At 30.1% G+C, this 12,870-nt stretch overlaps 3 protein-coding genes across 3 annotated transcripts; 1 reads left to right on the top strand and 2 right to left on the bottom strand.

Annotated features, from left to right (window-relative positions):
• Window positions 1–2,532: 2,532 nt before the first annotated feature.
• On the top strand, window positions 2,533–4,450 carry LOC113873808 (exopolygalacturonase clone GBGE184-like). The gene is made up of 4 exons (XM_027512134.1): window positions 2,533–2,712; window positions 2,884–3,204; window positions 3,510–4,019; window positions 4,217–4,450. The coding sequence occupies exons 1-4, from the start codon at window positions 2,533–2,535 to the stop codon at window positions 4,448–4,450; spliced, it is 1,245 nt and encodes a 414-aa protein (XP_027367935.1).
• Window positions 4,451–5,986: 1,536 nt separating this feature from the next.
• Window positions 5,987–6,503, bottom strand: LOC113873807 (proline-rich protein 3-like). Its single transcript, XM_027512133.1, is given in 3 exon segments — window positions 5,987–6,182; window positions 6,184–6,277; window positions 6,362–6,503. Coding segments are annotated over 3 exon segments (432 nt in total).
• Window positions 6,504–8,219: 1,716 nt separating this feature from the next.
• On the bottom strand, window positions 8,220–9,073 carry LOC113873582 (proline-rich protein 1-like). Its single transcript, XM_027511764.1, has 3 exons — window positions 8,915–9,073; window positions 8,695–8,821; window positions 8,220–8,557 (listed from the first exon to the last, which is right to left on the bottom strand). Exons 1-3 carry the CDS (start codon window positions 9,071–9,073, stop codon window positions 8,220–8,222), a joined length of 624 nt encoding a protein of 207 aa, XP_027367565.1.
• Window positions 9,074–12,870: the final 3,797 nt, after the last annotated feature.

Below are 12,870 nucleotides of genomic sequence, written 5' to 3'. Positions count from 1 at the left end.
AAAATTTATAGCAACGTTACATTAAAAATTATAAAGTGTATTAACAAATTTTTTCCATATGTTTTTGAAGTTTTAATTCTTTATCAATTGTAAGAATAGTCGTGATCATTGTTGCACTTCAATTACTTCGTAGATATAAAAAGAGGATCTTACTTACTATCAACTATTTTAAGGGAGTTATTAAATAATTAGTAAATAAATAATATCCTAGCAAAAAATATTTTTTTAAAAAAAGCATAAGTTAATGAGATATAGTAGTTTAAATAAGTAATATCGCGAGTTTACGAGTTGTGACTGTGTTTGATAGCTGAGTTGAGGATAAACGGTAGGAAGAGAGTACCTTAAAATTTATGGGAAGCATAAACGGTGGAAAACGAGTATTTGACCGTTGAAAAGTGAGAGCGATTGAGAAGACGAATTGGGAGACATGTGAAGCAGAAGCGAAGAGGTGGTTAAGTTAAGGTTCTGTCACGAGTGTCAGGGATGTCAGAAGTAGACTGGAACTTCACCAAAAATGTTACACAACACTTCCAAACACAAAAAAGGGGACCCAGAGACATTCCTCAAATCCGTGTCCCCTTAGAGATAACATGGTAAGCTTCGTTAGCACTTTGGGCTTTCAGAGGCCTTCTATGTTCACAATAGTTCAACTTCAACAAACCACCTTCACAGACTAGATTAGATGTTTCGTTGGGGCTCCTCTTGTTTTTGTTTTGTTTTCTAATGACAAGTGAAAAGGGGTAGTAAGGATAAGAATTATAATGTTATTTTTTTTATTGGACGCATATTGTGTGAAATGAGATGATTTTTGTTTCTGATTCAATGTATGTAGCTACAATAATTATCAACACTTGAAGCAGCCCACAAACAAAAATATGCCAATGAAGATATGTGCTATATAAATAGCTTGTATATATTTACCAAAAAATCTCTTTATTAACTAGACCATCCAGTAGAATAAAGAAATATAGCTCTGTTTTATAGAGCTTACAAAATAAAATATATTTATCTGAGAACGATAAAGGAGTACAAATTAGAAGGCTATGCAGACAATTAGAAAGTACGTAGATTGATATATGCTATTAATACTAAGTAACTTCCTATGCTTTTATTTTTATATGTTTTAATATATTATTTAAAATAAAGGCCAATAAATTATTTATTTATTTATTGTGAGGCTCCTAATAACCTCTCTAAAAGTAGCCTTTGTGCATAAGAAATCAAATATCAATTTTAGATTGAATTTACATTGTGTGAAACCAGATGCTGAGATATTTTTGTTAGGTCATTGCATGTAGCTACAGTAATTATCAACACTCAACTAGCACGTAAACAGCATAAATAAATAAGCAAATTTGATATATGTTTGAGGAAATCAATCATATTAAATAAATTTAAAAATTATTTATGAGAATCAGAGATTTTTAAGAGATGAAAAGATGGTAAGAAGTTGATTCTATTGAAATGATATTAATATATGGCACAAAGAAATTCTTTATGGATCTTAACATTTTTAAAATTATATTCTTTTATTAAAAATGATCTAATTCTAAATTTATTTATTTTATCAAAATGAGACTGAAATCAGGATAATTAGTTTAAATATGTACCTATTTTTTGCAAGATATTCACATGATGTTTTTCTGACTACATTAATATTATGTACTATATCTCTCATTTTTTGTTATTTATACAAGATTTTGTACTTTCAATATGTTTATATAATATATAAATGATTAAAATATTCACTTTATTTATAATTAATAATATATAAAAACCTTGTTCTTCCGCTCGATTACCGTACGCTGACACCCTCTAACTTATTATCATAATCTCCTGATCGTGAATGATTAAATTAATAGGCATTACAACCAAATCCAGTCCAATTTCCCTTTTCTCCCAGTCCAGATAAAGCGCTCTTTAAAGATTTTCAAGAATCATCCTCTGGATATTTTAATTTTTATAATTAACGATATATTTTTTTAGGTACTTTTACTACTTATCTTTGGAAGTATAAAGAGCCAGAATAATTCCATTTAAAAGGTGAAGAAACCGATGTCTGCAATATTGTAGTCAATGATACAACATTATACAATCATATATTGATTAGTTGATTTTGTGCACATCTTGTAGACAATTTTAAAATCTAGTTATAAATTAAGGGTTCGGAAGGGGCCAGGTACGCATGCTAATTATTTAAGATTTCAGTTAACCAAACTTATAATCGTGTAACTAAATATGGAGCAATGAAATACTAAATAAAGAAAAGCTACAATAAAAGAAACTTTCACAATCCCGATTAGTAGGAGGATGATCACCAAAGATAGATTTCATTGGGTATGCATAGGATAATTCTCTTCTATATAAATATGTCAAGTCATATTAAACTCAACCAAATACCAACACAAAGGTTCTAAATTGCAGCTTGGTTGCAATGACAGCAACCACAGCATAATATCAAGCTACAGCCCACAAGCTGCAATTTAAAACCTTAATAGTTTTATGTTGTCAAGGTTAAAGCCGGTGATCAGCATGGCTACGGCGGCTAAGGCCCTTTTTTTCTTAGGCATTGCTTTCCTTTCTTGCAGTTCAATAGGTGCATCCCGTGCCCTTGTGACTCATCACCGTAGCCTCCTTGAAAACACGAGTCTTGCAATATTTGATGTAACAAAATTTGGTGCCGTGGCAGATGATAAGAAAGACAATATTGAAGTGAGTTTCATTAATATAATTATCTTGCTAGATTCAATTAATTCCTTCCGAACTATGTACATATGCATGGTGAAATGATAATTAATCAAACTATTGAATGAAAGGCCAAATGAAGTTGCATGGTCAGGGAGAAGGCATATATTTAACGAATGATTTTGTGTGATGATGTAGGAATTTACAGCTGCATGGCAAGCAGCATGCAAAAACAGTACAACTCAAGCAAAGGTTTTGATCCCAAAGGGAACATTTCGTGCTGGCCCAACTATGTTTGCTGGGCCATGTACAAGCCCAAAGCCCATAATCGTTGAAGTTGAAGGACATATTAAAGCCACCACAGATCCATCTGATTACGTGAGTCCAGAATGGTTCACATTTCTAGACATTGATGGCTTCATGTTGACTGGCAAAGGAGTTTTCGATGGCCAAGGAGCTGTTAGTTGGCCATTGAACGACTGCAGGCAGACCAAGGGAAATTGCGCTCCTCTTCCATCTGTAAGCATACCTTTCATTGTTTAACATTATATTATTAAATATATTAAATACTGATTATAATTTTTAGGATATTAACTTTAAATTTTTATAACAATATTGTTATTATTAATAAATAATAACGTGATTAATTTAAATATTATTATATGTTAATTTCATATCATGTATTAATTTTTTTATAAAGTTACGTGAATGAGAGATTTAAATTAAAATTTTAAAAAAAATATATGAAAGCTCAAAGTAAGGAGAGATTTTTGTTAAACAAATTGATATGGTTTCGTTGACAATGGAGTGGTTTATACGTGCAGTCACTGAAATTCGACGGGGTGAATAACTCGGTTGTGACAAACATCACTTCCTTGAATAGCAAGCAGTTCCACTTTCATCTTCATGGGTGTAACAACATATCATTTTCTAACCTCAACATAACAGCTCCCGGAAATAGTCCAAACACAGATGGCATGCATATTAGCACGAGCGATAGGATTAACGTGTCCAGCAGCATCATTGGAACTGGCGATGACTGCATTTCCATTGGACACACAGCCACCAACATTACTATCACTAACATTACCTGTGGCCCTGGTCATGGCATCAGTGTTGGAAGCCTTGGTAAGAGGCCAGAAGAACGAAGTGTGAATGGCGTTACCGTTACAAATTGCACATTCATTAAAACAACCAACGGTGCCAGAATCAAAACTTGGTTGGGGACAGTTCCAGCGGAAGCCAAAAATATTGTCTATCAAGACCTCATCATGGACAGCGTCCAGAATCCCATTATTATTGACCAGAGTTATGGTTCCAAAACGTTAAGAGCGGTAATTAAACAAATTAGTTAACCTTGCAACTTAATTATCACTTTGCTTTTCTTAATTTGTGCTTCAGAGCACGTTATAAGAATTTATATATGCTTAATAATATTAATTTTTTATTATATTCTCTTATTCTGTGTACTTGAAAGTGCAACTACCTTTGTTCCTGTCTAACTATCATGTCTACAAATGTACATTTTCAGCCATCAATTTCAGTGTGGAAGATTAGCAATGTTCATTTCCGCAAGATAAGAGGAACTACAGTCTCAAATGTTGCTGTATCTTTGCAATGTAGCACAGCAAACCCTTGCTTAGGAGTTGAGGTAGCCGATATTGATTTGGCTTATGCTGGTCGTCCGCAAAATACAACTTTCGTATCCTCTTGTGCCAATGCAAAGGCTATTTTCGGAGGGAAACTCAACCCACCAGCTTGTTAATTTTTTTTGAGGAATGAGCATTTCATGCTCTTCTGGGTTGCACCCTGTTTATATTATGTGAATGAGAAAAAAAAGGTGTAAAAAATATCAGGACTCAAGTTTTTGAGGTTTATGTCAATTTGTTGATTACTTGGTTACCTCTTTCCCTGCATAGGATGCTAGCTATTTCATGTTTAGGGTGTAGATATCATAACCGGCTTAAAAAATGTATAGCTGTGGAAGATGTATATTATTCTCCTCCACAAAACAAAATTAAAGCAAGTAATTGCCTTCTAAGGTCATCTTACTTCACTCTGATTTTCTAATTTGGATGCAGTTGTACAGTGTGAGATACAAACTTCGTTGCCAAATTTTCCAAATAAAAAGCAAAATAGTCGCGTATTGTTGCCTGGTATATATTGTTTGTGTTATCCCAATTTTATCATCACACAGATTGGGATACCTACTTGTAAGTTGATTGGGAAGTGAAGCATTTAGTTTAGTATGTTCACATCCTGCAGATATGCTTGATGCTAGATTTCTTGGAGATTTCACTAAATCACTCTCGTCTCAATTTGCTCCTAGAAGATGGCGAAAATGTTTTTCATCAACCTCCTCTAAGTATAATGAGGCTTCTTCTTTGTGGGCGCGCGGTATATTGTTAAAAAATTATAATCTAAATATTTGTGTTCAAATACAATAAAAAGTAAAAAGAATCTTAAGCAAAATAAATAAAAAAAAGTATTTTTTCTATCATTTAGTGAAATAATTGAAATAAATATTTTTCTTTTAAATTAATTGATGAAAATAAAAATTTTAAAAATATATACAGAATTTTCTTAAATTTGATTTTTTACCATTATTTAAAAAATTATATTTAAAAAAAAATATTTTTCGATTCCTTAAATGACTACTCTTTAAAAATATGAAGATGATTCAAATTTCATAAAAACTCCTATTAAAAGACTAAAAATAGATAATTTTTATTAAATCTACGTATGAAAAGATAAAAATGGACTAATTTAAAAAATATATTACATTTTTAAAAATTAAAAACTTATAGATCTGGTTAACCAGTGTTCTTAAGTCGACATTGGTTAGAAATTTGAAAATAATTTTTATTAAGAAGAATATTAAAATGCATTAAAAATATAAGAAATATGCTTTAATAATATTTTTTGATTAAAATATTTTACTTCTATTTTTTTAAAACAATATCGTAAAGACATCTACCATATGTCAAAACTTAATAACACACTTAAAGAATTATAATTTAACATCTTAAGTTCTGCAATACCATACATATATCAAATGATAAATTATGTGAAAACTACTACAGCGGAGATAGATAAAAAATAAATAATTAGAAATGCTCGTGGATAGAAGGGGTGATAATGCTGGTAAATAAATAAAGGTGAGTTTCCATTACAAAGTTTTTTCTCCCTCTCTTTCATAACGATACTTTTTAAGTTAGAAGTAATAATAATTATGGAAAAGGAGAACAATCGTGAAGCTCATAAAAGGCTTGTGGGGTGGGGATTCCAACAATTATCTAATCTAATAGCCATTAGATATTGATTTAGGTGGTGAAGTGAATAGAAAAGGCCCCACGGTATATAATTTCATCTTCTTGTCATTAAGGAAACGATAAGAATGAAGCAAAGCACCACTGATCGCCTTGTTAACGTCTGTGGGATAACTAGAATTATCCAATGGTGAGGCATCAAGGAAAGCCCTACACTCTTTTAGTTCCCTTTTTTGCGTCGGTTTCCCCACTTAAGAAAGACAACGGTGTCGTTTCAAACCCATATTCATCTACAGCCTCACACGTTATCCTTGTCAATGCCCCTATGAATATGAAACAAGCAACACATCCAATAATGTATGTATAATTTTATGTGGTATCTAGCACAATGCACAATAATTAATTACCTTCAAGTGGGATGAGTTTTGAGCCTGATTTGCAATAGACAACGCCTTGAACACCTATGTTGGTGGATACAAGTTTTTTGAATGTTAGTAAATAACAATATTTTTGTTGTGAATCGTTTAACAATAAAATATGAAGGTACATTGCATGGGCTATAGAATGTTGAAAGTTGTCTTTCTCAGACTGGGATCAATAATTGTTTTATTCCTTTTTTGGTCCAAAACATTGCTTCTAACTTGTATTTAGAAAACGTAAATGCCAACCGCTTGTTTCCAATTAAATTAAAAAATTACATACATGCGATGAACGCACAGCTACCTGTCATTCCAGGCCATACATAGCTTTAATTAGGGGTGATCATAAATGAATTCAACTAATATTCCATCAATCTGACTTGATTCAAACTAAAAATTTTAGTGTATATATAAATATTAGATTACTTTAATTCTAACTCGATTATTATTGGATTATGTACAATCAACTCGATCAATTTGAAATAACTCGAACTACCTTATTTTCGTTTTTTCTGGTTTTATTATTAATATTATTTTAAATTTTGTATATGTTGTGGATAATATGGAAATTTATCTTTATTTTGAATAATTGGTTGTTAAAATATAGTAAAGAATTATTTAATTTGTATGCAGTTCCTAAAGCTTTTGGGATAATTCAATCGTGCCATGCTTTCTGTATCTATGATTCATGCCATGCTACTATTTTATTATATATATATAAGGAACTCTTGCATGAATGGTTTGTTAGAAAATTTTTGATTAATTTGATTTTAATTAATTGGTGATATAATTTTTATAAAACAAGTAAAATGGATAACTTAATATTTTTTCTATAATTACATATAATTTTGTGATCTATTAGAAATTTAAAAAACATCATGCTTATGTATTTACTGAGTTTAAACTTAATTAACAGGTGCATTACAATTTTGTGTAGAGCTTAATAGGCTTGATATCCACAATAAACGAATATTATGCGTTACATGTATATTATACAAAAAAAGAACAGGATCACTGTTTATTTTTACTTACTATGACTTCTCACAGTTTTATCAGAGTGAGAACTCAGATAAATTAAGGAAGACTATGAGTAGAAAATTTTATTCTTCGACATATGCATTTGGGCACGAACTTTTTTTTTAAAGTATCGTTTTGAATTTTTTTTTCAAAGAATATGCAATTTTATTTATTCCAAAATTAAGCATACTAATTTTTAATATATATTTCATTAAAATTGCTTACATCTTCACTTTAGAAACAGAAAAATGTTAGTTTTGACATCTGTGAGAAACACGCGTACAGTGGATGTCGTGATGTCTTCATTTTTTATTTTTTTTTTCTGATCATTTCTTTAGTTTTTATGTGATATGAAGGAAATTAAAAATATATATAAATCTAATAAAATATAAACATACAATATAATTTTTTTCAAATAGATGCTACAATAACGTGATTCTTTTAGAAAAAACAAATTCATGACAAATCTCATGAATTGACTTCACCATTGTTATAAGCAAAATTCAACTAGATAGTTGAAGTGGTTGGAGAGAGGGAACAAACATGAAGGAACAAAGGATGGCTCAAGAACCTTTATGAATCCATATCGGAACACCGTATTAAAACTTGCAATAAAAATCTTAAAGGGAAGGAGGTTTCGTCATTTCCTCCTACCAACGAATTACATATGAAATCAACACGTTTAGCAAAACATTAGAAAAACCACGTACACCATAAACAAAAATAAAATAATAAAAAACAATAAATCATGCATGATTCTTGACTTCGCATCCTTTTTATGTTAATTTTGTTTGGGAAACCGATGGACGTGGATCATATAGAAGCCGTTTCAATAACCATTAGGGGCTGGAACTGATGTGGATTGGGAGGTGCAGAAGAAAGGTCCGACAGAGTACAATTTCTTCTTATTGTCAAGAATACGATAAGAAGAAAGGGTAGCACCACTGATCCCGTAGTTAACATCGCTGGGAACTTTACACGTCTCTAATGGAGAACTCTCAAGGTATGCTTTGCATTCTCCAAACTTCAATTTGTGTCCAAACTCCGCAAGTGTCACTGTGGCCAAGAAATAACCTTTTCCATCTGTTGCATCACTCAATACTGATATAGGACCTGTCTCGTACCCATTCTCGTCCACACATCCGCACGTAACTCGTGCCACGGCTCCTGCACCCCTCACACGTCCATCCATATACAATTATTAACAAATATATATCACCATACCCCAAACTATCATAACATAAGTTCTTTAATTGACAACACAGCCATAAAAAATGTTTTAAAAATAAAAAAAAATAATATACCTTGAATTGGGAAGTAATTAGAGCCTGATTTACATAAAACAACTCCTTGGACACTGATGATTGTGGGCAGCAGTGGCACTTCATCTTCTCCTTTTGGTTTGGGCACTTCATAATCTGGTTTCGTAGGCTGTGGTTTGTAATAATCTTTTTCGGGTTTGGGCACTTCATAATCTGGTTTTGTAGGCTGTGGTTTGTAATATTCTTTTTCGGGTTTGGGCACTTCATGATCTGGTTTTGTAGGTTGTGGTTTGTAATCTGTTTCGGGTTTGGGGTTCTGAAGCGTTGGTGCTGGACCATATCCATAATCAGTTGCTGAGGCAAAGACTAGCAATGCCGAAAGCAGCATAGAGGTTGCGAAGAGGGACTGAAGGAAAGCCATTAATAAAATTCTTTCTAATGCTTTTGCAAAGGGGTAATGAAGAAATGCTTCCAAGTTATGTTATGGTGAGGTACCAATGCACCAAATACCTTGGCTATTTATAGAGAGAATGATTGCCCAATTATCTTATTCATAATGCGTCTTGGAAATGTGGAAGAAATATATAATACTGTATGGATGATTGGATGGAGCAAGATGGTTGGTTTCACGTTGTGGACCTGACAACCATAAAATTTATGGTCAATGCTATGTCCCGTGTGTTGTGTTGACTTTGAACGTGATCTTCACTTCTATATATTTTGGACACGGCATGGTATTTCATTTGCAGGTATTTTTTATTTAAAAAATTATTTAAAATTTTTTAACCAATAGTCTTAAGACAACAGTAAACATATATCAAATTTAAATACTAAATTATTTGCTTGGATCACCAGTTTAATGGAGGACACATTGCATCCGAAATTGTAAACTATGTAATTTTCAATAGCACGATTTTTTTTTTATTTGCTCAATTATAACACGATTCGAATTTCGCATTCCCATGATGTAGCAACAGTGCCATTTATGTGAACTAATTTTGTCTTAATCATTCTCATAAGCTTCGATTGTTTTACTGAATCTCCTTTAGGATATATCGAGGTTCCAGCTAACGTCTTCCTGGTTAATGTTGGTTAATAATAGATGAAATACTCGTAATATGTATCTCTTATTTTGATGACATAAGAGATGAAATAAAAACAATTGTTGTAAAATAAGATCTTAGTGAATTTGTTCTGTTCATATTTTCAACAACATGCTGGCTCTCAGATAAATAAACTTATTAAATGATTTAAGTTTATCTTTTGTTAATGAAGTAACGTGAAAATTTATTTAATAATGAAATTATTTAGTAGTTAAAATCATTTTATAATGAAAGTTTATTGAATGAATTATGAGTGTAACTGGCGACTCCAGAATAGAAATACGACAGAAATGAAATGTTATATTTAAAAGTCGTCGCGCCAAGAGTCGGTAAAAATGATCACAATAGAAATGAAATGTTATATTTAAAAGTCATCGTCCCAAAAGTTGATAAAAACCATTTCAAAGGATTGTTAAAAACTGAATGAGTAAAAAATGCTTGTGATAGTAAAAACTGAATGAATAAAAACTATCCGCAGGTAGTAATCAAGCTTGAATCTTATGGAGAAACTGTTACTAGGAGACTATTTGATTTTGATTCTCTATGCACTTAAACCAACAAAGTGCTGGTCTATCTAGATGAAAAAAAGCCACTCTAACACGCATAGTTTTAGAAACTTGATGATAGTTGGAAAAAAAATATCTTGAAGACCCATTTCTGCATCAGTCATGTTAAAACGGAGAACCTCTTTAAAAAAAATCGGCATTGCGACTCTAACGTAGAGTCTATGAGGGAGGAAATTAATGCTGCATATATAAGAAGATTCAGCCATATATTTTCAAAAAAGAAAAAAAAAATATCTAATGTAGAGTCTATGTGCTGAAGATCTAGGTCTAGGGTTTATATTAATGTGGCCGATTTAACAAATTAGTTGCAATGGTTTTTTTGTTACTTAATGGCACACAAGAAAGAATTTGTTTTGTTCATATTTTCAACAACATGCTGGCTAGTAATTAGGATTGGGTTTATAGGTTTATGTTCGTGAATTTAAATATAACTACTAATTTCTCTACTGCACTGAATTATTAAAATAAAATATTTTTTAATAAAAATTAAAAATATATTGTATTATTATATTTAAATTTAATAAAATTAAAAAAATTTAATACTATGATTATTAAAGATAATATTTTATTATGTTAAATAAAATAAAAAATTAAAAAAATTTGCAACTTAATATTAAATTAAAAATAATTATACAATGAATAAAAAATTACTTTATATAATAAAAAAACAATTATTGAAAAAATGCTTCAGTTTGAAAATATTATAAAATAAAAACTATCATATGATATTGGTGTCCTCAAACTCGCATATATATATATATATATATATAGCAACTGTATTAGTAGACTGTTTAAAATTAAACAATCTACCTCTTCGTTAGCATTAACTATTGGGACAAATAGAGCTTGAAGGTCTTGAAAAAACTGGTGTCAGTAGACTATTTGATTTTGACTCCCCATGCACTTAAACTAATAAAGTGACAGTCTATCTAGATGAAAAGAAGTCACCCACGCATAATTTCAGAAACTTGATGATAATAAAAAAAGAGGGATATCTTGAAGATCCATCCTGCTGCATCAGTCTCGTTAAAACAGAAAACTTCTCTGAAGAGAAACCAACTTTGCGACTCCTCTACAGGATAGGAAAGCCGAAGGTAAGAAGATTCATCCATTTTCAACCAAGAAAAAAGTGATATTCAATTTGAATGGACGGAGGGTCTATAGGAAGTAGAACATTTATATAGATGTGGCTGAGCGTCGTCACGTCTTTCCACTAAAAGCGGGATGAATATTAGACAGGCACTCCATAAAGACCACTTACATTCCAAATAAGCAAGGAATCCATAAAAGAAAACCAATTTGTTTTACTTGGCAGCTAAAGAAGCATACAAAATTTATCTCCGTCTATTAAAACTCTTTGAAGTGACTCCTGGGACCTAAAGAAAATGTTTTCTTCTGCTCTCCCCTGCACTTCTTGGCGCCTTTAGGCCCAAGTTACGATTTTGTTCTCGCTTTCCCTTTTGCTTAGCAGCTAGTTACAAATTCGTTGCAATAATTTTTTGTTAGTTAACGACACACAATAAAGAATTTGTTTTGTTCATATTTTTAAAATGTTTAACATGTTGGCTATTAATTAGAATTGAGTTTGTAAGTTTATATTCGTGAGTTTAAATATAACTACTAATTTCTCTATCTACTGCACTGAATTATTAAAATAAAATATTTTAAAAAAATTAAAAATATTGTATTATTATATTTAAATTTAATAAAATTTTAAAATTTTAATACTATGAGTATTAAAGATAATATTTTATTATGATGAATAAAATAAAAAATTGAAAAAAATTAAATTATAACTTAATATTAAATTAAAAATAAATATACAATGAATAAAAAATTAATTTATATAATAAAAAAACAATTATTAAAAAAATTATTTAGTTTGAAAATATTATAAAATAAAAACTATCATCAGAGTTTTTTTTAATTCTTATTAAAAAGTTACTATTCACTAATTATATATAAACGTTAATTATTAAGCATTAAGTAGTATTGTCCATATCTAAATAATAAATACATCAATTTTTAATAATACTTAATTAATAAAAATAAATGAATCATAATAAAACAGTATAATTATTTTTAATAAATATTAATACATATAAATATAGAATCTAGATACACTAAAGGGTTAATGTATTCTAAAATAAATTGATAATGAATAAAGAGTGCCATATCAGGACAAAACCAATAACATATATATGTCTAGATCAAAATAATAAATACACAAATTTTAACAATATTTTTTTATATAGATCAATTTTAAGATATATTTCATCATTTATCATATAACTTTTATTTACATAAAAAATTGTTAAATTCTTTTACCATTTTATTCTATATATATTTATTCTCTATTACTTTTTTTAAGTACCAGTTGCTTGATTAAGCATGTGTACTTATTATGATATTTATGTTAGCGAATCTTTAATATATAATTCTTAATAAGTCACGGTTAATTATTTAAAAAAGATTGTTAGGCACCTTGCATTGAAGATGTTTTAACGTAACACTGTCTCATTTAACGATGAAAGTTTATTTAATGAATT

This window comes from Abrus precatorius, unplaced genomic scaffold (assembly GCF_003935025.1).
Source record: "Abrus precatorius isolate BTA unplaced genomic scaffold, Abrus_2018 Scaffold7, whole genome shotgun sequence".
In the NCBI taxonomy this organism is placed as follows: Eukaryota; Viridiplantae; Streptophyta; class Magnoliopsida; order Fabales; family Fabaceae; genus Abrus; species Abrus precatorius.
Note: the sequence above shows the minus strand (reverse complement) of the source record. Positions and strands in the feature narration are given on the sequence as shown.